The following is a 23,250-nucleotide window of genomic DNA, read 5'->3' as shown; positions in this document are numbered from 1 at the left end:
ACATTGCCCACACATGTAAACACGTATATAGGGAACATCTTACCAATTTAGATTAATGGGAAAAGTCTGAACCAAGTAAAAGTCAGATTCATAAAATATGTTTAAAGAAACTCACCATGGTAAGAAGGCCAACAAAGGGCTGTCTAGTAAGGGGATCATTGGGCTTTAATAAATAGATAAAAATGATTTAGAGAAACAGGTCTAATTTGAAAGTTAAAACATACTTATGAGTTTGAGTATTTTACAAGTTGAATTTCTACAGAATTTTAGACATCTCCCCTTCCATCCTTACATTTTGTATCATTGAGATTTAATTTAAAAGAAAAGACCTGTGAGAAAATGGTAAACATTAGACCAGCCCTTGACTGACCACAGCATGTGACAGACAAAAGTAATAGAATCTGAAGTTAATACATTTTATTAGGAAAATTATAGTTTGTGAAATGAGGTTTTACAGTGTTTTCTATTTTTCTCTACATTACTTTTCCATTCGTGCTAATAAACAAATATACTGATTTTGCTTTTAATTGCCAATTTTTATAAAAAAACTTTTTTCTTAATTTTCTTTCTAAGACAAGCATGTTAAGTCTGAGGGCTATGCAAAGCTTTCCTTATAATCTGCATTTCTTTTTTTTTTTTTTGTGAGGAAGATCAGCCCTGAGCTAACATCCATACTAATCCTCCTCTTTTTGCTGAGGAAGACCGGCTCTGAGCTAACATCTATTGCCAATCCTCCTCCTTTTTTTTTTCCCCCAAAGCCCCAGTAGATAGTTGTATGTCATAGCTGCACATCCTTCTAGTTGCTGTATGTGGGACGGACGAGGCCTCAGCATGGCTGGAGAAGCAGTGCGTCGGTGCGCGCCCGGGATCCGAACCCGGGCCACCAGTAGCAGAGCGCGCGCACTTAACCGCTAAGCCACGGGGCCAGCCCAATCTGCATTTCTTTAATGGGTCTAAATGCATATTGTTCAACAGGCAGAGTTCTTTTAAAATCTAAGAATGCCTTTAACAACCTGAACAGCTGTGACTCTGAGATTGCCGTCCTCATGATCATACTTCTGAAACTATTGCTCATTATCTTCAAGTTACATTTATATAGCACCTATACATGATATGGAGTATATTTTTAAATATTTTTAATATGAAAAATTTCAAATATCAAAGTAGAGAGTAGGAACCTCAATGTACCCATCACTCAGCTTCAGTACCCGTCAGTATTAAGTCATATATTTCATCCATTTACCTCTCCTATTTTTTTTTTATTCTGGAGTATTTTTAAAGCAATACTTGGACACTGTTATTTCATGTGGTGGTTTTAAAGAATAGAACAGTCTCTATTCTCTGAAAGTTAACATTTGAATGTATTAATACAGGTACGTATATTAAGGGATTCAATTTAAAGTGTTGCAAACAGTGACAAATATCCATGATATGAAATGTATTAATGTTACACCTCAATATTACTTGTAAAACAAAAAGCTGGATTTGTGGTGCTGGTGAAGGGACAGATGAAATAGAAAAATTAAGGAAAGGGAGAAAATTGGGGGAAGAAAGTGACAACACAGAGAAACTAAAATGTAGTTCTGAGGGAAGGAAGTTTTTTTCTTAAAAAATAAACATTCACACTGGCAGAAGCCTTAACAACTTCACTGCATTTGCTCTAGAAAGCAAAAAAAAGAGATCAGGTAGTTGCTCCTAATTTAAAATTAATGACCCAGACCTGTGGTGGTTTTTGCTATTTTCAGTTCCTTGATGATGAAAAGAAATTTTAACTTTCCAAAATGCAACTGTACCTCAACACATGTTGATAATACTAACTCAGATTTAGGTGAAGAGAAATCCACTTCCATTTAAATAAAACCTTTTACAGATATACATATATGGAGTATTTTAGGTTTAGGCAAAAAAAATACTAATATAAATGTTTTCATTTTAAACACAATGTTTTTGGAGAATTTTTACCAAGAATAATGAGTAGAAATACAAATTTTAAAAGAATTAAAACAAACCTTGATTTCTTACCTGTTCCAATATCCCTCCTGGCATTATCCACACCAATGTCTTTGTCAAGTGTCATTGAAACAATCTTGTTTTCTGATGGGCCTGCTGGTCTCTCCTTCAGCAACAAAGGAGTGCTGGAATTTGAAGTGCTCACTGTCTGACTTGCAATTTGATTTACTTTTGACCAAGGACTGGGGTCTAAAAAATTCATGTATACTGGAGTTTTCTCAGGTTTTTTATCTGAAGTTGAAAGATCAAAGGCTGACCTTCCACGTCTGTTTACTAAATCTCCAGATGCTTCTCTGTGAAATGAACATGATTCTTCCAGCTGGCCTTCATTGTACATTTTTCCTGAAACAATGTCATTTAATGACTCTCTTTTCTCTGTATTATTTAACAATGTATGCTGTCTTTCGTTAACAGTCACAAAAAGGAAGAGGTCATTTTTTGTGGCTTCAGCTATCTGATTGTCATCAATCTGACTCTCTTTCTTGGAAAACTGTATTTCTGTGGAAGTTTTTGTGTGAACAGCAGTTTGCATGTCTTTGGCTTGTGAAGCATGTATATTTTCATTGTTAACCTGAAGATGGGAAGTGCTCACGTTGTTTTCCAAATATCCCAAATCGTTCTTCAATGGACTGTTCTGCATATCATTCATATTTTTCCCTATAGTTCCCTTCCCAGGGCTTGAGTTGGGTTTCACCAACATAGACATAACATTACCATTTTTATCTGAGTTCTTAAGTCCTTCCAGATTATCACTGCAAGCGGCTGATGAAGTAGGGCGATGGAGAGCTGTGTCACAGGGAGTCATCAGTTCAGGTTTCTCTGAAGTCTCATCACAGACTCGCTGACAATTGGAAGTTTGTTTAAATGGCAATATACTGTCACTGGTTTTATTTAACAGTTGTGTTTGTTTCATTTTACATCGTTTATCATCTAACATAACATTACGTGAATCCTCTAAACTATATTTCTGACACTGAACAGGATTCTTTTTTACATCTAGAGATGAATCCAGATCTGCTTTGGTTGGGTCGTTATCTGTAATGTCCCTCTCTGTGGCATTTTGTTCATCTTCAGAAGCATCTTCTTTATGATCTGTATGGGGAGCCATCTCATTGAAGATACTGTTAAATGATGTTCTGTTAACTCCAGCTTCCAGATGGACATCTGCCTGGTGACGATCTAATCTTTCAGTTCTTTCTAGGTGTATCTTTTCTGTTTTTATTGATATATCTGCCACTAAAAAAGAATTATTCAGTGATTTAAATTGTGTACATCCATTGTCTTTTCCCAAGCCCACCTTATCTTTTATTTCTCTAGCAATTGCTTTTCTCAAGCCAGTAACGTCCAGGCTTTGTCCTTGACTTATTAATTCTTTTTCTGTGCAGAGGGCTCTGCTCAGGGAGGTGTCCTTGTGATTTTCATCCCTAGGTACAGTATCAGTTTCACTGGAGCTTTTTTCAAAAAGCTGTAGATCTGTCATGATGAGAACACAATACATTTTTATATTATACACTAAAGCCTGCTTTTATAAGACATATGTATTATCTATTTTTATAAAAAAATATTTTAAACATTTCATTGGCCAATTATTACACAAACAAAATGACACCAATTTTACCTGTTGATTCTCTTTATCGTAATAAGCATATATTTAGCATGCTAAAATATTTGGCTCTACCTATATTTTTATTTCATAACAGCAAAAGTATTTTTGGTTTAAAAAGGAGGAGTAAGTTGAGGGTATTACCAAATGGTTTTTATTTCTCTAGTCTGTTGCTTCTTTTTGGGTATACAGTACAATTCCATATAAACACATAGCTGATTAGATAAAAATTAATTTATCCTAACGGTTACACTCTAATTTCTATTACTACCTAGATCCAGAAATTGCTAGCTGGTTTCTTCAAAACTAACAATCATCACTTTTTTATTTACTACCTTGTAAATATTTTTAAATTTTGAAATACTTCTGGGCATGTGTATAGACTATCTACTTAATCAAGACATTAATTTTATGCATCTAGGTTCTAACACCATAGATTTAAAAATTTCAGTACAGTCACAATAACCTAGAATACAAATTCCAGGGCTTGAAGGGTTTTTCAGTCCAATCATTCTCTCTACAACATCTCCACCAAGTGGTTGTTCAGCCCAGGTGTGAACACCTTCAAAACTGTCTTTAAAACAACTCTTTTTGAAGATGGACGAATTAGTAAATTATTTCAGTGGTTACAAAAAGATCATTTGAACTAAGAAAAGTGTGTTCTAGGTCTGGTCATCAGAAGGTTATTAGTAGCCCAGAGAACATTCTCAGCAAAGCAGTGAAGGTAAAACCAAAATGCAAAAAGCCAAGGAGTGATGAGAAGGGGAAGCAGAAATGTATTTTTTTCCCCAAAAATATTGACTGTAAACAATAGCTCAAAGGAAGACTGTTTTGTTAAGACACATACAAATGAAAAAGTGAGTGTTTCTCCAACTACAGCACAAGGTCCTCAAAGCAAAGACTGTACTTGATACCCTGAAATGCCACAGAGGGCCTCCACAACGCTTTGGCAGGTCCTTTATTTGAGAGGAAAAAAAACCTCAATATACAAATTTGAAAGTATCGACATAATCTTAGGTTACCTTCAATGATTTCTTCTGTAAGTGGGTCTTCTTTCTTGTCCTCTTCTTCTCTGTATTCAGTATCTGAACAAAAACAACTGGTATTTTCTTCCCTTGTTTCTTGCCCAGAATTATATTTCTGTATGATGGTGTTTTCTGATTTTTCCATTGACATTTCACTGTTTTCAGTATTTACTTGTGGAAGATTCTAGTGTAAAATGGAAAAGATTCCTTTAATATAAAAGCAGATTATTAACAAGTATAAAACATCTGAACAAACGTTGCTGGTAAAAGTAGAATCTGTGTTTCAATTCCACCAGCAATTTCTATTTGAAAGCCAAATGATTTTTTACTAAATTTAATATCTTTGTAACAAGATCACTTTTAAGTTCCTTTTGTATAGTCTGTCATATTTAAACAAAATGGAGACCCTTAGATGTTTTCAAACATGCGTTGCATTCCACATTATTATTATTATTATTTTTTTTTTTTTGAGGAAGATTAGCTCTGAGGTAACATCTGTTGCCAATCCTCCTCTTTTTGCTGAGGAAGATTGGCCCTGGGCTAACACCCGTGCCCATCTTCCTCCACTTCATATGGGATGCCGCCATAGCATGGCTTGACAAGCAGTGCGTTGGTGTGCGCAGGGGATCCGAACCTGTGAACCCTGGGCCACTGAAGCGGAACGTATGCACTTAACCACTACGCCACAGGCCCGGCCCCGTGTTCCACATTATTATGTAATACCACACATTATACGTAATAAAAGAGCCACTCCTTTATTCAAAGCAAGGTAGTCATGGCAGAAAACTGTTTTGAGTGTTTGGTATTTTTATGTATCTTTAAAATAGTGAATTCAGCATCCATTTATTCACCTTATATGTTGAGCACAGATAACATAAAAGCACTACACTAGGTTTTGGATACAATGATGAACAAAACACAGTCCCTATCCTCAAAAAACTTACAGTCCAGTGGGAAAGATGTGAAAAGAAATAACAGGCAACTCTAACATACATGGGGATAAGGAGGCACTCTAGGGAGAACAAATGCTTAAAAGCAAGCAAGATTCTAGTCTTTTCATGAAACTACTTGTGATTCCTTCAGCAAGAGCTCAGATGCTGCGACAAGAATGGAGAGAAATGCGGCTTGAGGTAAGCTAGGCCTGGGTCATTAAGGGCCTAACACAGAATGCCAAGGAGTTCCAACTCCACCAGTAAGACAGTGAGGAGTCACTGAAGGGTTTTAGACAAGGTGATTAATGTGATCTGACTGGAAAACCATTCTGGCTGCAGTAAAAAGAACGGATTAGAGTAATGTTTTCCAAACTTCACTGATTAAACCCTGCAAGGAGAAATAAATATATTTCACAACACAATGAGCACACCAAAAAATACCTACTCTTAATGAGATACGTTCTAATGTTTTCTATGCTACTTATTTTATTTCATTTTTAAGAGAATGCTGGTCACAAACCACTAAACTAATTTCCATGAACCACGAATAGGTTGCACCTAGAAGTCTGAAAAACAGTGAATTAAAGGGAGATGACACATGAGGCAGAAAGACACAACAGAAGAGAGCCACAGCAGTCCAGCTGACTTCAGTAATGGTGAAGAGTCATGAACAGATTCATGAATTATGAATTAATATCAATAGGACTTGGTGAATAATTAGATAGGAAGGCTGAGACAGGAGAGTTCAGATTGATATTCATAGAATTATTAGGGAAATGCAAATCAAAACCACAATGAGATATACCTCACGCCCATCAGAATGGCAATTATTAAAAAGACAAGAAATAACAAGTGTTGAAGAGGATGTGGCAAAAAAGGAACCCTCATATACTGCTAGTGGAATATAAATTGGTGCAGCCACTATGGAAAACAGTATGGCAATTTCTCAAATAATTTAAAATAGAAATACCATATGACCCAGCTATTCTACTTCTGGGTATTTATCCAAAGAATATGAAAACACTAATTTGAAAAGATACATGCTCCTGTATTTTCATTGCAGCATTATTCACGATAGCCAAGACTTGGAAGCATCCTAAGTGCCCATCAACAGATGAATGGATAAAGAAGATGCAGTATATATATACAATGGAATACTACTCAGCCATAAAAAAAGACAAAATCGTGCCATTTGCAACAACATAGATGAACCTTGAGGGTACTATGCTAAATGAAGTAAGTCAGATGAAGAAAGACAATTACCATATGACTTCATTCATATGTGGAAGATAAACACAGATAGGGAGAACAGACTGATGGTTACCAGAGGGAAAGGGGGTGGGGGAGGACAAAATGGCTAAAGGGGCACATGTGTACAGTGATGGATGAAAACTAGACTGTTGGTGGTGAACACCATGCATCTATATAGAAATTGAAATATAATGATGTACACCTGAGATTTACACAATGTTATAAACCAATGTGACCTCAATTAAAAAAAAAGAAGACTGATTCACAGAGTTCAGACTAGGTACCGAGGTGACTCATTTATTGAGCTAGAAAACTGAAGGAGTAGCAGGTTGGCAGGAAAATATCATGAGTTCAGTTTGAACCTGTTGAGTTTGAAGAGTCAGTAAGACATCAGGTCACGAAGTCTAATGAACATCTGGATGAAGGAATGTTGAGCTTATCAGAGAAGCCTGACCTGAAGATGTGGATTTGAAAAGTACTGGCAGATAGATGGCAACTGAAGATGTATAAGTTGATGAGACTGATTAAGAAGAGTGTATTTTGAGAAGAAAAGAGGAGAAAGGATAAAATGCTAATGTAAATCCCCAAGGGAGAGGCAAAAGAAGAGACACTTGCAAAGGAGATTGAGAAAAATAGTATGGTAGTTACCAGGAGCTTTGGAGTTGGATAAATATGGGTTCAAATACTGGATTTAGTACTTATTAACTGTGAAATCCTAGAAGAATACTTATATTAGTTATCTATTGCTGTGTAACAAATTACCCCAAAACTCTGTGGTTTAAAACAGCAAACATTTATTTTCCCACAGTTTCAATGGATCAGGAATTCAGGAATGGCTTGGCTTGATGGTTCTGACTCAAGTCTCTCATGAAGTTCTATGTGAAGATTAAATTCAATTATGTATATAAGGCAAATAAGCTCATGGTTGCTCAATCCATGGTAATAATAATAATAGCTATTATTATTACCACCTTAAGGAGAAGCCTGAGATGTAGGAAAAATAGCAGATGAGTGAAACATAATAGGGACAAGGGGAACAAACATTCAAGAAGGAGACAGTCTCAAATGTGACAGAGGGACTGAAAAATGTTCACTGGATGGAGTGTTCACTGGATGGAGTAGAAGGGTGAAGCTAGACCGCCCTATGTTGAAGGATGAATGGGAAGTAAGGAAGTAAAGAATATGAATCTAGACCACTTTTTCAAGAAACTTGGCTCTACAGGGGGAGAACAGACTTGTATTTAGAGATGGACAGGGGATCAAAAAAGATTTTTTGCTGTTTAATTTGTAAAATGGGAGAGACTTGAGCATGTTTAATTGTAAATGGGAATATATAAACTAACAAATTCCAAAAAGGAGAAATATAAATGACAAACATGAAAATATGTTTAACATCATAAAAATGCAAACTTAAAACCACACATCTACGGACAGCTAATCTTCGATAAAGGAGCTAAGAACATACAATGGAGAAAGGAAAGTCTCTTCAATAAATGGTGCTGGGAAAACTGTACAGCCACATGCAAAAGAATGAAAGTAGAACATCTTCTTTCACCATACACAAAAATTAACTCAAAATGGATCAAAAACCTGAAGGTGGGACCTGAAACTAAAACTCCTAGAAGAAAATATAGGCAGAAAACTCTTTGACATTGGTCTTAGAGGGATCTTTTCGAATTCCATGTCTACTCAGACAAGGGAAACAAAAGAAAAAATAAACAAGTAGGACTTCATCAGACTAAAGAGCTTCTGCAAGGCAAAGGAAACCAGGATCAAAACAAAAAGACAATCCACCAGCTGGGAGAAAATATTTGCAAATCATATATCTGACAAGGGGTTAATCCCCATAATATATAAAGAACTCACACAACTGAACAACAAAAAAACAACCCCATCAAAAATGGGCAGAGGGTATGAAAATTTTTCTAAAGAAGACATACAGATGGCCAATAGGCACATGAAAAGATGGTCAATCATCAGGGAAATGCAAATCAAAACTACACTAAGATATCACCTTACACCCATTAGAATGGCTATAATCACCAAGATAAAAAATAACAAAGGTTGGAGAGGATGTGGAGAAAAGGGAACCCTCATACACTGCTGGTGGGAATGCAAACTGGTGCAGCCACTATGGAAAACAGCGTGGAGATACCTCAAAAAATTAAAAAGAGAAATACTTTATAATCCAGCTACCCCACTTCTGGGTATTTATCCAAAGAACTTAAAATCAACAATCCAAAGAAGCTTATGCACCCCTATGTTCATTGCAGCATTATTCACTATAGCCAAGAAATGGAAGCAACCCAAATGCCCATAGACTGATGATTGGATAAAGAAGATGTGGTATATATATACACAATAGACTACTACTCAGCCATAACAAAAGACAAAATCATCCCATTTGTAACAACATGAATAGACCTGGAGGGCACTATGTTAAGTGAAATAAGCCAGACAGAGAAAGACAAAAACTGCATAATTTCACTCATATGTGGAAGATAAGCTAACACACGGACAGAGAGAACAGTTTGGTGGTTACCAGGGGGAAGGGGGTTGGGGGTTGGGCACAGGGAGTGAAGGGGTGCATTTATACGGTGACTGACAAATAACAATGTACAACTGAAATCTCACAATGTTATAAACTATTATGACATCAATTAAAAAAGTGCAAACTTAAAACTGATAAAATAATAAAGATAGTCTGAGTATACAGGCATTGTTATATGTGGTTGGTGGGAGTATAAATTGGTGAACCTTTCTGGAAGGCAATCTGGCAATATATAACAAAATTATAAATGAGCAAGCTCTTTGACCCAGCAATACCTACTCTGGAAATTTATCCTAAAGAAATAATCACAAAAGTACACAAAGACATTTGTACAACGATGCCTTATGATAGAGGGGTGGATAAATTAATTATGACATATCTCATTCACACGATGGAAATTGTGATATAGATCAATTTTTACTGACTTAGATATCCACTATTTAAGTTAAAAAAAAAAAGTTCCTCAAAAAGTTTAATGTAGAATTACTATATGACCCAGCAAATCAACTCCTAGGTATATGCCCCTAAAAGACAGAAAAAAGAGACTCAAACAGAGAGTTGTACACCAATGTTCGTAGCAGCATAATTCACAATAGTCAAAAGGTGAAAACCCAAGGGTCCACCAACAGATGAATGGATAAACAAAACATGGTCTATCCATACAATGGAATATTAATCTGCTATAAAAAGAATTAAGTTCTAACACATGCTAAAGCATGAGGGAACCTTGAAAACATTATGCTAAGTGAAATAAGTCAGACAAAAAGGACAAATATTGTATAATTCCACTTACATAAAATACATAGAATAGGCAAATTCATAGAGTCAGAAAGTAGGTTAGAGGTCACTAGGAGACGGGGAGAGGAGGAAATGGGGAGTTACTGGTTACACAGTTTCTATTTGGGATGATGAAAAAGCTTTGGAAATAGATAGTGGTGATGACTGCCCAACATTGTACTTGTAATTAATGCCACTGAATTGTAATTAATGCACTTGAATTGTAATTTTAAATATAACCACTTTAAAATGGTAAGTTTTTTGTTACATATATCTTACCACAATAAAAGAAATTTCTAAATAAAAAAAGCTAGAAAATACCAGAGAAAGTATGATTCTATTTTAGTTTCTAAAAAGTGCATGTGAATGAATGTCTACGTGTGTTTGTCTCTATACAAACACATGTATAGAAAAACTCTAGAAAGTCTTAAACAAAAATTTTAGCAATCACTATTTCTGGGTGGTGGGATTATGGATGATATTTCTTCTTTTAAATGTTTCTGTATTGTCTACCCTTCTTAAAATGAAAACATATGACAATCTGATTAAATAAAAGCTATTTTCAATTTAAAAGTAAATGAGTGCTAAACAATTTATTTTCATATGCAAGTCTATATTCATTTCTGTAAGCAATCAGATGCTGTAGGACTTACTTGCCATTTATCATTCTCAAGCTATGTTATAGTTATGAATATTAAAATGACAATAACTATCTCCTGCCTAGACTGCTGCAGTATTCTCCAAGCTGGCATTTCTGCCTTTAGTTTTGTCCCACTTGTCTACCCATATCATCACCCAAATGATCTTTCAAAAAAGTAAATCTGATCACTTGACTTTCCTGCTTAAAAACCTCAAACGGTAGAGGCAAGAACAAATTTCTACAAAGGGACTATACAGCCCTCTATAGGCTGTCTTCTGCCTGTCTTTTCAACCTCTTCTGCTACTTACTGCATAGCTAGCCTCCTACACTGCAGCCATGCTAACTACTTCTAGTTTCCACAACGAATAATGATATTTCACTTTTATGATTCTTTGCCCATTCTATTCCATCTAATTGAAATACTATCTCTGTCTGGAAAATTCTTACTTAACTTTTAACAAAGCTCAAAAGTGTCTCTGTGTGAGGTCTGCCCGGAGCAGCCCTCCTCACCTAAATAGAGCTGATCTCTCTTCCTTTGCGCCACGAGCACACCCAGGATCTGCCACTGCTGAAACACTTGTCACACTACACTGCAATTGCTCTTCAACCTGTCTCTTCTACTAGATTCGAAATTTCTTGAAAAACCATGTGTGTCTTTTTCATTGTCATATTCTCATAATCTCCCAAGTGTGTGGCATATAGACAATACTCAGTAAATGTTTGTTGAATAAGTGCATAGATAAGAGAATGAAGTAAATGAATGAGTTAACAAGCACATGTATTAAGAATACCCAGGGCCGGCCCCGTGGCTTAGCGGTTAAGTGCGCGTGCTCCACTACTGGCGGCCCGGGTTCCGATCCCGGGCGTGCACCGACGCACCGCTTCTCCGGCCATGCTGAGGCCGCGTCCCACATACAGCAACTAGAAGGATGTGCAACTATGACATACAACTATTTACTGGGGCTTTGGGGAAAAAAAGGAGGAGGATTGGCACTAGATGTTAGCTCAGAGCTGGTTTTCCTCAACAAAAAGAGGAGGATTAGAATGGATGTTAGCTCAGGGCGGATCTTCCTCACAAAAAAAAAAAAAAAAAAGAATACCCACTCTACGAAAAAGACATGTATATGCAAAAATAAAAATACTTGCTTCAAGAAGGGCTAATCACAGAGCTCTTTAAGATGTTATACTTCCCTAGAACATTTAACATAAGATTTTTTTAAATTTAGACTTCTACTTCTAGCCATGCCAGAGTAACTGGCACTGGACTTGCTTTCCCACTATAAATAACTAGAAAACTGGTATATATGAAACAACAGTTTTCAGACAACGGACTACATATAATGAAAAACCATTCTCTGAGAGAAAGGGGAAAAAATGAGACGAACCCTATAATTACTCTGCCTTTTGCCTGGAGACACTTTCTGCACCACAAACTGCACCATCTTGTTTTGCGAGTGAGATTACCAGGAGTAATCTCACAAAGCAAGAAGGTCTCACTGAGTTGGAAAGACAAAGATCAGAGTTTGGGGAGGCTGAGGTGGCAGCAATTTGTGAGGCAAAGTACTGAAGATAAGAGAGCTATGCAGAAAAAGAGCCCCAGAAATCTGCATATTCAGTCTGTTGCTGAATTTTAATCTGGACACATGTGGAGCAAAAGTCCACAAGGACTTACAGGGCAGCTGTAAACTGAACAATTCCCAGAGCTCCCACAGGCAGGGGGAAAGTCTGAGTTCCAACCAGCCAGCGTGGAAAGACCTTGTTGAACACCTGGACATTCTATAAATACCCCTGAAGGATCACACCTTCTAGTAGGTATGAACTAGCCCTAGAGTAAAGGCTATTCTAGATTCACCCTTAAATTTAAAATTAAGCCTTAAAAGGATGAAGCTTATCTGCAAGTAATTTTTAACTGCCTGTCAAACTTCAATCCTTTTTTTTGTGAGGAAGATCGGCCCTGAACTAACATCTGCCAATCCTTCTCTTTTTGCTGAGGAAGACTGGCCCTGGGCTAACATCCATGCCCATCTTCCTCCACTTTATATGGGACGCCGCCACAGCATTGCTTGACAAGCAGTGCGTTGGTGCATGCCCAGGATCCAAACTGGTGAACCCCGGGCTGCCACAGCGGAGCACGCACACTTAACCACTTATGCCACCGGGCCAGCCCCAAACTTCAACACTCTTGAAAGGAAAACAAGGAAATGTAGCAGTGAGTAATATTTAAAAATTCAAAATGTTCTAATTCAATAAAAAATTACCCCACAGGTAGAGAAGCAAGACAGTGTCACCTTTTATAGACAGGAGAAAAATTAGTCACTAGAAACAAACACAGAAATGACAAGAGATGATGGAATCAGCAAAGGAATTTTAAAACAGCTGTTATAAATGTTCAAGGATTTAAAGGACAACATGAATATAATGAAGAAAAAAATTAAATATACCAAAAAAAAAAAAAAAAAAAGAACCAGGTGGAAATTCCAGAGATGAAATATATAGTATCTGAAATAAAAATTCACTGGATAGGCTTAATGGCAGATTAGACACTTTTAGAACAAAAGATAAATGAACTTCAGGATATGACAACAGAAACAATCCCAATGGAAGTAGAGAGAGAAAAAAGTAACATGCGGGACATGGGACACCATCAAGCAGTCTAACATGTATAACTGAAGTTCCACAAGAGAAAAGAAAGGGGATAGAAGAAAATGCTTGAAGAAATAATGACCAAAAGTTCTCCAAATCTGATGAAAACTATGAATCCACAGATGCAAGAAACTCAATAAATCCCAAGCAAGATATGCACAGAGACAACCACACCACGGTACATTAGAATCAACTGCTGAGTCACAAAAGGAAGTCGTGAAAGCAACTAGAGATAAACAGATACTTATAAAAAGGGATATAAATATAAGATGTAAAGACTTCTTGCCAGAAGCAATGTAAGCAAGAAGACAATGGAATGGCATCTTCAAATTAATGAAAAAAAAAAAACTGTCCATCTAGAATTTTATATTCAGTGAAACTAGCCTTAAAAAATTAAGGAGAAATAAACACTTTTCAGACAAAAAAAAGCTGAGAGAATTTCTTACCAGTAGATGTGTACAAAAGGAAATATTAAGGGAAGTTCTTCAAGCTGAAGGAATATGATACTAGGTGGAAAACTGGATCTACACAAAGGAATGAAGAGTGCCAGAAACAGCAAATATGAGTGAATATAAAAGACATTTTATCTAATTCTTAATTTTCTTACCAGGTAATTAACAGTTTAAAGTAAAATAAATAACAATATATGGGGGAGTTTATAACATATGTAGAAGTAAAATGTATGACAAAAATAACATGAAGGATGAGAAGGAGCTAATGAGAACACAGTATTGTAAGTTTCTTACCTAATCAGAGAATTTGGTATATTATTTGAAAGCAGACTATGACAAATTAAACTGTGGAAAATGGTTGGCAAACTACGGCCAGTGGGCCCAATTGGCCTACTGCCTGTTTTTAGAAATATAATTTTATTGGTATACAATCACACCCATCTGTGAATGAACTTAACGCCCCTGAACTATAAACATAAAAATGGTTCAAGTAGTAAATTTTATGTTATGTATATTTTACCACAATAAATACAAAAAAATAGTTCTCAAAGAAAGAGAAAAAGGTTTCCTCATATTATTACTCAACATAAAGAAAAGAAAATATGAATAGTCCCATAAAAAAGTTACAGGATGAAAAAGATACATAATACAAATACTAATCATAAGAGATGGAGTAGCTGTGTTAATATCAGACAAAACAGACTTTGAGACAAGAAGTATTACTAAGATAAGAATGAACATTTCATAATGATAAAAAGATCAATTAATCAGGAAGTCATAACAATCATAAATTTATATATACCTAATAACAGAGCTTAAAAACACATGAAGCAAAAACAGAACTGAAAAGAGGAAGAAAAATTCACAGTTATAATGAAAGATTTCAATAGTCTTCTCCCACTAATTGATAGAATAAGTACAGAAAAGAACAAGAACAAGTGCAACAAAAAAATCAGTAAGGACAGAGAAGACTTGAACATCATCATCAACCAACCTGACCTAACTGACATTTATAAAACGTTGAACATACCAACAGCAGAATACACATCCTTTTCAAGCACACACGAAATATTCACCAAGACAGACAATATGTTTGGCCAAAAAGCAAATTTAATATATTTAAAAGGATAAAAGTCTTACAGAGAATGTCCTCGGACCACAGCCAAATTAAATTTGAAATCATTAACTGAAAGATATTTGGAAAATTCTCAAATATCTGGAAATTAAACAACATAGTTATAGGTCACACCCATACCCATGGGTCAAGGAAGACCTCACAAGAAAAATTTTAAAATATGTTCAACTGAATAATAATGAAAACACTACATATCAGAATTTGTGGGATGAAGCTAAAGCAGAGCTTAGAGGAAAATTTACAGCTTTAAATGCTTATATTAGAAAAGAAGAAATGCCAGTAATCAATGATCTAAGTTTCTATCTCAAGTAGCTAGAAAAAGAATAGCAAATTTAATCCAAATTAAGTAGAATGAAGGGAATAATAAAGTTAATAGCAAAAGCCAGTGAAATAGTAAATGAACAAACACGAGAGGGAAATCAATGAAGCCAAAACCTGGTTCTTTGAAAAGACCAATAAAATTGAAAATCTCTAGCTAAACTGATCAAGAAAAAAGAGGGAGAGAGGGAGGGAGGGAGGAAGGGAGGGAGAGAAAGGAAAAATGAAGAAGACACAAATTACCAATATTATGAAAGAGGGGACATCAATATAGGTCCTACAGAGAAATATAATAATAGGGAATATTATGAGCAACTCTTTGCCAATAAATTTGACTACTTAGACGAAAAAGATGAGTTCCTTGAAAGACAAAAATTACCAAAACTGTATGGGGGTCTCCAAGACGACCCCCAGGTTTGGTGATTTGTTAGGAAGACTCACAAGACTCAATATATAGTCGTACTCATGAAAGCAAAATCAGTAGAGGGAAAAGGCACATAACGTGAAGTCTAGGGGAACCAGGCACAAGCTTCCTCGAGTCCTCTCCCAGTGGAGTCACAGAGGACATGCTTCACTCCTGCAGCAATGAACTGTGACAACACATGTGAATTACTGTCTATCAGGGAAGCTCAAGAGAGACTCAGTGCTCAAGGAGTTTTTGGGTGCTGGTCACACAAGGACCCTCTGCCTAGCACGCACCAAAACTCCAGACTCTCAGAAAGAAATTAGATGTTCAGAATAAACTACACTGTTTGACTAACAGTTTAGGCGCAGTGAGCCACTCCTGTCAGTCAGGAAATGGTGGGGACCCTCTCCAAACCCAAGTTTCCAGCTATCAGTCAGGGGCTGACTTTATCAGCAGGACTTTCGAAGGATAGCATTCATAGGCCTGCCACGTTAACTATTCTCTGCACACCAACAGAAGGAGAAACTGAGAATCTGAATAGCCCTATAAATAACGTAAATACTGAATTTGTTATTAAAAATATTCCCACAGGGGCCGGCCCCGTGGCTTAGCGGTTAAGTGTGTGCGCTCCGCTACTGGCAGCCCAGGTTCGGATCCTGGGCGCGCACTGACGCACCACTTCTCTGGCCATGCTGAGGCGGCGTCCCACATACAGCAACTAGAAGGATGTGCAACTATGATGTACAACTATCTACTGGGGCTTTGGGGGAAAAAAAGGAGGAGGATTGGCAATAGATGTTAGCTCAGAGCCAGTCTTCCTCAGCAAAAAGAGGAGGATTAGCACGGATGTTAGCTCAGGGCTGATCTTCCTCACAAAAAAAAAAAAAAAATTCCCACAAAGAAAAAGCCCAGATAGGGTCACTGGTGAACTCTAATATTTAGTAAAGAAATAATACGACTTCTACGCAATCCTCTTTCAGGAGGAGGGAACACATTCTAACTCAGTTTATGAGGCTAGCATTACTCTGATACAAAAACCAGACCAAAAGAGTACAAAGAAAAAAACAAACAAAACCTACAGATCAGTATTCCTCATCAATGCAAAATCCTTAACATAGTATTAGCAAATCAAATCCAGCCATATATAAAAAGGATAATACATATCCCAGGAATGCAAGGTTATTTTAAATTTGGAAATCAATTAATTGGTTAATATTAACATACTAGGGGCCGGCCCCGTGGCTTGATGGTTAAGTGCGCGCGCTGCGATGCTGGTGGCCCGGGTTCGGATCCCGGGTGTGCATCGAGGCACCACTTCTCCGTTCATCCTGGGGCCGAGTCCCACATACAGCAACTAGAAGGATGTGCAGCTACGACGTACAACTACCCACTGGGGCTTTGGGGGGAAAAAATAAAATAAATAAAATCTTTAAAAAAAAAAAAAAAAATTAACATACTAACAGAAGGAAAAAAATATGATCTCAATAGATACAGAAAAACCATTTGACAAAATTTAACACCCATTCATGATAAAAACTCAGCAAACTAGGAATAGAAGGAAACTTCCTCAAACTGATAAAGAGCATATACAAAAAACCTACAGCTAACATGATATGAAATGGTGAAAGACTAAATATCCTCTGAGATGAGGAGCAACGAAAGCATGTCCACTCTCAACTTTTATTCAACATTGTACCAGAGGATCCTAGCCAGCACCGTAAGTTGAGAAAAAAATAAAATGCATACAAAGCAAATAGAAAAAAGTAAAACTGCCTTAAATTTGCAGATGACATGATTATGTACATAGAAAACCCCAAAGTTTGACAAAAAAACTACTGAAACAAAAGTTAATTTAAAAGGTAATAGGATACGAGGTCAATGTACAAAAATAAATTTTACTTCTATATCTTAGCAAGGAACAATAATAAAAATTGATTTTTAAAATACTGTTACAGTAGGATCCCAAAGCACGAAATATTCAGGGACAGATTTAACAAAATATTTGCAAGATTTATACAATGAAAACTACAAAACATTTCTGAGAGATATTAAAGAATATCTAAATAAATGTAATGATATACCATGTTCATGAATTGGAGGACTTGATATTGTTAAAATGTTAATTCTTTGCAAATTAATCTATAGATTCAACACAATCCAAATCAAAATCCCACAGACTTTTTTTTTTTTTTAGAAATTGACAAACTGATTCTAAAAGTTATATGGAAATGCAAAGGACTTAGAAAAACCAAAACAGTTTTGGAAAAAACAGCAAAATTAAAGAAATTATACTACCACATTTTAAGACTTCTTATAAAGCTATGTTAATAAAGACAGGTTATATGGGCTTAAAGACAGACACATAATCAATGGAACATAATAAAGAGTCTAGAAATAGACCCATATATATTTGGTCAGCCCTGGTGGTCTAGTGGTCAAGATTTGGCGCTCTCACCACTGCGACCCAGGCTCATTTCTGGTCAGGGAACCACACCACCCGTCTGTCGATTGTCACACTGTGGCAGCTATGTGTGGCTGTGATGCTGAAAGCTATGCCACCGCTATTTCACACACCAGCAGGGTCACCCATGGGGGACAGGTTTCAGCAGAGCTTCCAGACCAGACAGACTAGGAAGAAGGACCTGGCCATCCAACTTCTGGGACAATTGGCCATGAAAACCCTATGAATAGCAGGGGAGCATTGTCTGATGTAGTGCCAGAGGTGAGAGGATGGCGCCAAAAGACCCAGGCAGGGTTCCCTCTGCTGTACAGGGGTGCTAGGGGTTGGAATCCACTTGAGGGCACTAACAAAAATATTTGGTCAATTGATTTTCAAAGAAAGTTTCAAAGAAAGTACCAAGGTACAATGGGAGACAAAATAGTCTTTTCAATAAATGCGTGTGCTGAAACAACTGGAAATCCACGTCCAAAAAATGACCCCCAATCCTTATGTCATACTGTACACAAAAATTAACAAAAAATGTATAATAGAGTACCTGCTTAAACTCATTTTTTAAAAGTTGAGAAACTGAAAATATAAAGCAGGGAGAAAATCATCAGTGACAGTTCTAATTTCTTTAACAGTTTGTACCCCCAACATACTTGAATTTTACCTGAAATTTCTTGTCTTCCTCAAACTTTTTCTGATCGCATAATTCGTTGTAATGTTCTTCTAACTTAATATGAGTTTCTTTAAGTGATGATAACTCATTTTTAATTTTATTAATTTCATCATTAAGTTCTTCAACCTAATAAAAGATTTAACCAAAATGAGTAGGTAAATAAACGTGTTTTGTATGAAAATACTTCATTAACACAAGTTTTAGGAAAAAGTAAAAAATGAAAACCCCAAAATAATTACCAATATTAAGAGCTGCCATATACTAAATTGTGCTGAGTACTTAATAAACATAATTTCATACTCATAAAGGTCCTATGAAGTATTTTTTCTTCTTTTTCTTTTCTTTTTTTTTTTTTTTTTGGTGAGGAAGATTAGCCCTGAGCTAAGATCTGTTGCCAATCCTCCTTTTTTTGCTGAGGAATATTGGTCCCGAGCTAACATCTGTCCCCATCTTCCTCTACTTTATATGTGGGATGCCTGCCACCGTGTGACCTAATAAATGATGCGTAGGTCTGTGCCCAGGATCCAAACCCACGAACCCCAGGCCACCAAAGCAGAGCACACCACCGGGCTGGCCCCCTATGAAGTATTTTTAATCCCCAATTTATAGGTGAGAAATGTCAGACTTGAAGACATTAAGTAACTTGACCAAGATCAGGTCCATAAAAGTAATAGTCAGGATTCAACTCCAAAGCAAAATCTAGGGGTTGTGTTTTTAATTACTACAATTAAACCACCTCTTGTTACAAATGAGAAATTTATTTTTAAGCATAAAAATTCTATAAAGGTTACACCTTCACCGCTTTCTTGAAGTTTTATTTTCTTGTTGCAAATTAGATATATGGATTTTAACTCCACTGGATGAAGTGTAGTACTGAGCACCAAGCAGTACAATAGAAGCTGATAGGTCAGCCTAATATTTACATCTATACACTGGGCTTTCACTGACAATAAAATTCCATAATCTTGTTCTTGAGGGAGTACTCTTTCATGGGAACCTCAAATATGAGACAAAGTAAGAGTAAGTTCCACTGAGGAGAAAAATACTCTTTTGTCATGAAAGATTATAAAGTTTCTCTTGCATAATCTTAAAACTACTAAAAACTCCACAAATGCATGTACTATTCCTTATAGAGGCTAACAGACATGAGCTCACCTATTACTTTCCCTCCATCTCTTCTATTTTTAAGCATCTTTCAGTCCATCTCTGCAAGGTGCTTCTTTTCCAAGGCTCAACTCTCCCTGTGTTCTTATCCCCTGGTTTCCCTGAGAGCCTGGCTCCAGTAGTGATCTCTCTCCTGCCTTTTCACATCTTTCCCACTGCACCAGCATGTTCTCCTCAGCCCACAAATATGCTCTTCTCACATTCCTCATTTTTTTTCTCCTTGACCCAATTACTCGGTCTCTCTCACTTCTTAAAGTCCCACACTTGCTGCTTTAAAAGTCTAACCTCCTATCAGCCCTTAACAACCTGACTTCTGCCCTCCTTGTTCTGCTGATGTTTTTTCTCAGATGTCACCTGCCAATTAGCAAAAGGATTTTTTCCAAGTATAATACCATTTAACAGCTCTGTAGCACGACTATGTTGACTACTTGTCCTTGAAAGAACCTCTTTTCTCTGCTTTCATGGTACTACTCTCTGTCCTCCTACCTTTCTCACATTCTTACCAGGTCCCCCCTCCCCTCCTGCCCCAACACACACACACACACACTAACCACTCACAAAATGCTGAGATTCTCCAAGGCTCTTCTTTAACCTTCTTCTCTTCAAGTCCTCCATCCCTTCCATAGACAATCTTATTATAGCTATACCTTCAAATTTCATCTTTATGCCAATAAATCTTAAATCTATGTCTCGTCTCCCAACCTTTCTCCTAAGATTAGATTCACATTTCCAAATGTATGGTGTGCATTTCCAGCTAAATGTCCTGCAGGCACCATAAATTCAACAGTTCCAAAATTAAACTCATTATTTTCATCCACCAAATCTGCTTCTCCTTTCACATTCCTTATGTCAGTTAATGACATTATTATTCTACTAGTTATACTATTCTCAGACTCTCATACTGGACTTTCTCCCCTTCTAATACTCAGTATGTAGAAAATGCCACTAATCCCACCAATTCTACCTCCAAAATGCTTCCTGCATCTATCTCTCTTCTCTGCTCTCACTACTATTGCCCTAATTCACACCCTCATAGGCTCACGGTTAGATTATTTGCAATATTCTTCTTACTGGTCTTTTTCCATAAAGCCACCCTCTATACAGCTGCAAGAGTTATTTTTATTTTTCTTTTTTTGTTGTTGTGAGGAAGACCAGCCCTGAGCTAACATCCGATGCCAATCCTCTTTTCTTTTCTTTTTTTTTTTTTTCCTGCTGAGGAAGATCGGCCCTGGGCTAACATCCATGCCCATTTTCCTCTACTTTATATGGGACGCTGCCACAGCATGGCTTGACAAGGGGTGCATCAGTGCGCGCCCAGGATCCAAACCTGCGAACCCTCAGGCCACTGAAGAAGAGCGTGCACACTTAACTGCTGCGCCACCGGGTCGGCCCCATAAGAGCTATTTTTCTAAAATACAGATCTGACTATATTATTTCTCTGCTTTAAAATTCTCAATGGCTTCCCATTACTTATAAAATTCAACTTCTTTATTAAGGAACGCTTCAGAAAGTGATCTCAATCTATCTTCGAATGTCACATCCCACATATCCTATGCTTATTCAAATCAGACTATTTACCACCCTTGAAAATGAAGTTTCATATCCCCATGATTTTTCCCATTCTTTCTTAAATGGAATGCCAACAGGATGGAATGGGAAATGTAGGAAATGGGCACCTATTGCCTGCTGAAACCCTATTCATCTTTCAAGGCCAAAAATTCTAGTGTCATCTTTTCTCTAAAACTTTCTCCAACCTAGATAAACGACGTGGCTTATTTTTTGCTTTCATAGGAATTTGTTAATGCTACTAAAAGCACTCCATGCTATTGTGGTTAATTTCCTAGTTATCTGTCCCTTTGCGAGTGTAAGTTCTTTATTAATCTTTGTATTCAAGGCATCTTTGAAAATCCAATATTTAGAACAGTGCCTAACACATGAAAGATGCTCAACAAATGTTGTGAATCGAGTTTGTTTTGTGATTCCCCCCCTTCCCTGAATAATTCCTGAACATCCTCATTTATTGTCTTTTTGTCTATACATATCCACTGGCTATATAACTAGCCAAATGAAAACAGATATACATAACACTGTTCTTTATAATATTTCAATGAATTTTAAATATATTGTCTAATAATATTCACTAAGTTCTATTTGTACAGTATTTTCTTTCACTGTTTATTTTTTTTTTGAAAACCAGCATTTATATGATTCCATCTTATTTTTGTCAGTATCTTTTTTTAAGCCATCTTGATGCAATCTCAGTAGCAATACTATAATTGTCCTTCATTGAAGAATGGTGAAAAACTTACAAAGAGAAATACAATTAAAGAGCACATCTGACCTCCCATTCAAGAAAACTCTAATAGAACCAAAGCAGCTTTTTCTTATTTAACTATGTTCTGTTTAGTACTAAAGCACATGGAAGTGAAATGATTATAGAAGCTAAAACTCCTAGGACAAAACCAATTTTATTCAAATTTATAGATTGAGGCCTTACCAGTGAAACTGAATGCTTATTTTTCTTAATTCAATTCATTTTTTTCCTGGGGGAGGGGCATGGTTGTGGTCTCAACAGGAAAAATGAACGTTTAAATCTTCTTAGCTCAACTAATCTTTTTTTCGGCATGGTTGGCATATTTAAATTTATATCCCTTTTCACTTGATAGTTTTCCTTATCCTGACTACCATTTCCATGGTCTTTTAAACATCAGGAATGAGAAGGAAGTATTGGGGTGCAATGTGAATTAGCTAAAGCTAAACTAAGCATATTACTATGCTTGTTGCTTACAGAAGAACTTTATCTGTATAGAGATTATTAGGAATTTTTTAGTATTCTGATACAATTAATTACAAAATATTTTTTGAGATTTGGGTAAAGCTTATCAAATTCATCAGTGAAGACTTGATCTCTCCAAAATACAAATTAAGAGAACATGTTAGCTGCAAATGAATTGAAAAATCAAGAGTTACTTATATAACAATTTTATCAAACAAAATCATCTACAGAAAATGTTATCAAGCTGGTATTTAGATATATATCATATTAATAAAGTATTAGAATAATACAGTATAATTAGTCTAATAGTCTAAAATATAATCTCATTTTCCCAAAATATAGCTTTCATAAACTCATAAATAGCAACTCTCTATTGTGTTAATTCTTTTAAAGAATTGAAAAGCAATAAAAATAGATATTAAAATAGAAGAATCAATTTTGGGAT

General features: G+C 36.3%; 1 protein-coding gene across 1 annotated transcript in view; it reads right to left on the bottom strand.

Annotated features, from left to right (window-relative positions):
* Positions 1-23,250, bottom strand: part of CCDC73 (coiled-coil domain containing 73) — a 133,823-nt gene that overhangs the window by 6,408 nt on the left and 104,165 nt on the right. Inside the window, exons 13-15 of the mRNA XM_004418672.3 lie at positions 18,857-18,991; positions 4,636-4,822; positions 2,023-3,483 (exon numbers count right to left, since the gene is read on the bottom strand). Coding sequence (XP_004418729.1) covers positions 2,023-3,483; positions 4,636-4,822; positions 18,857-18,991 — 1,783 coding nt within the window. The remainder of the gene's footprint in view (positions 1-2,022; positions 3,484-4,635; positions 4,823-18,856; positions 18,992-23,250) is intronic.

Source organism: Ceratotherium simum, chromosome 7 (genome assembly GCF_057802395.1).
Source record: "Ceratotherium simum simum isolate JZ-2026a chromosome 7, ASM5780239v1, whole genome shotgun sequence".
NCBI lineage: Eukaryota > Metazoa > Chordata > Mammalia > Perissodactyla > Rhinocerotidae > Ceratotherium > Ceratotherium simum.
This window is presented reverse-complemented; position numbering and strand designations above follow the sequence as displayed.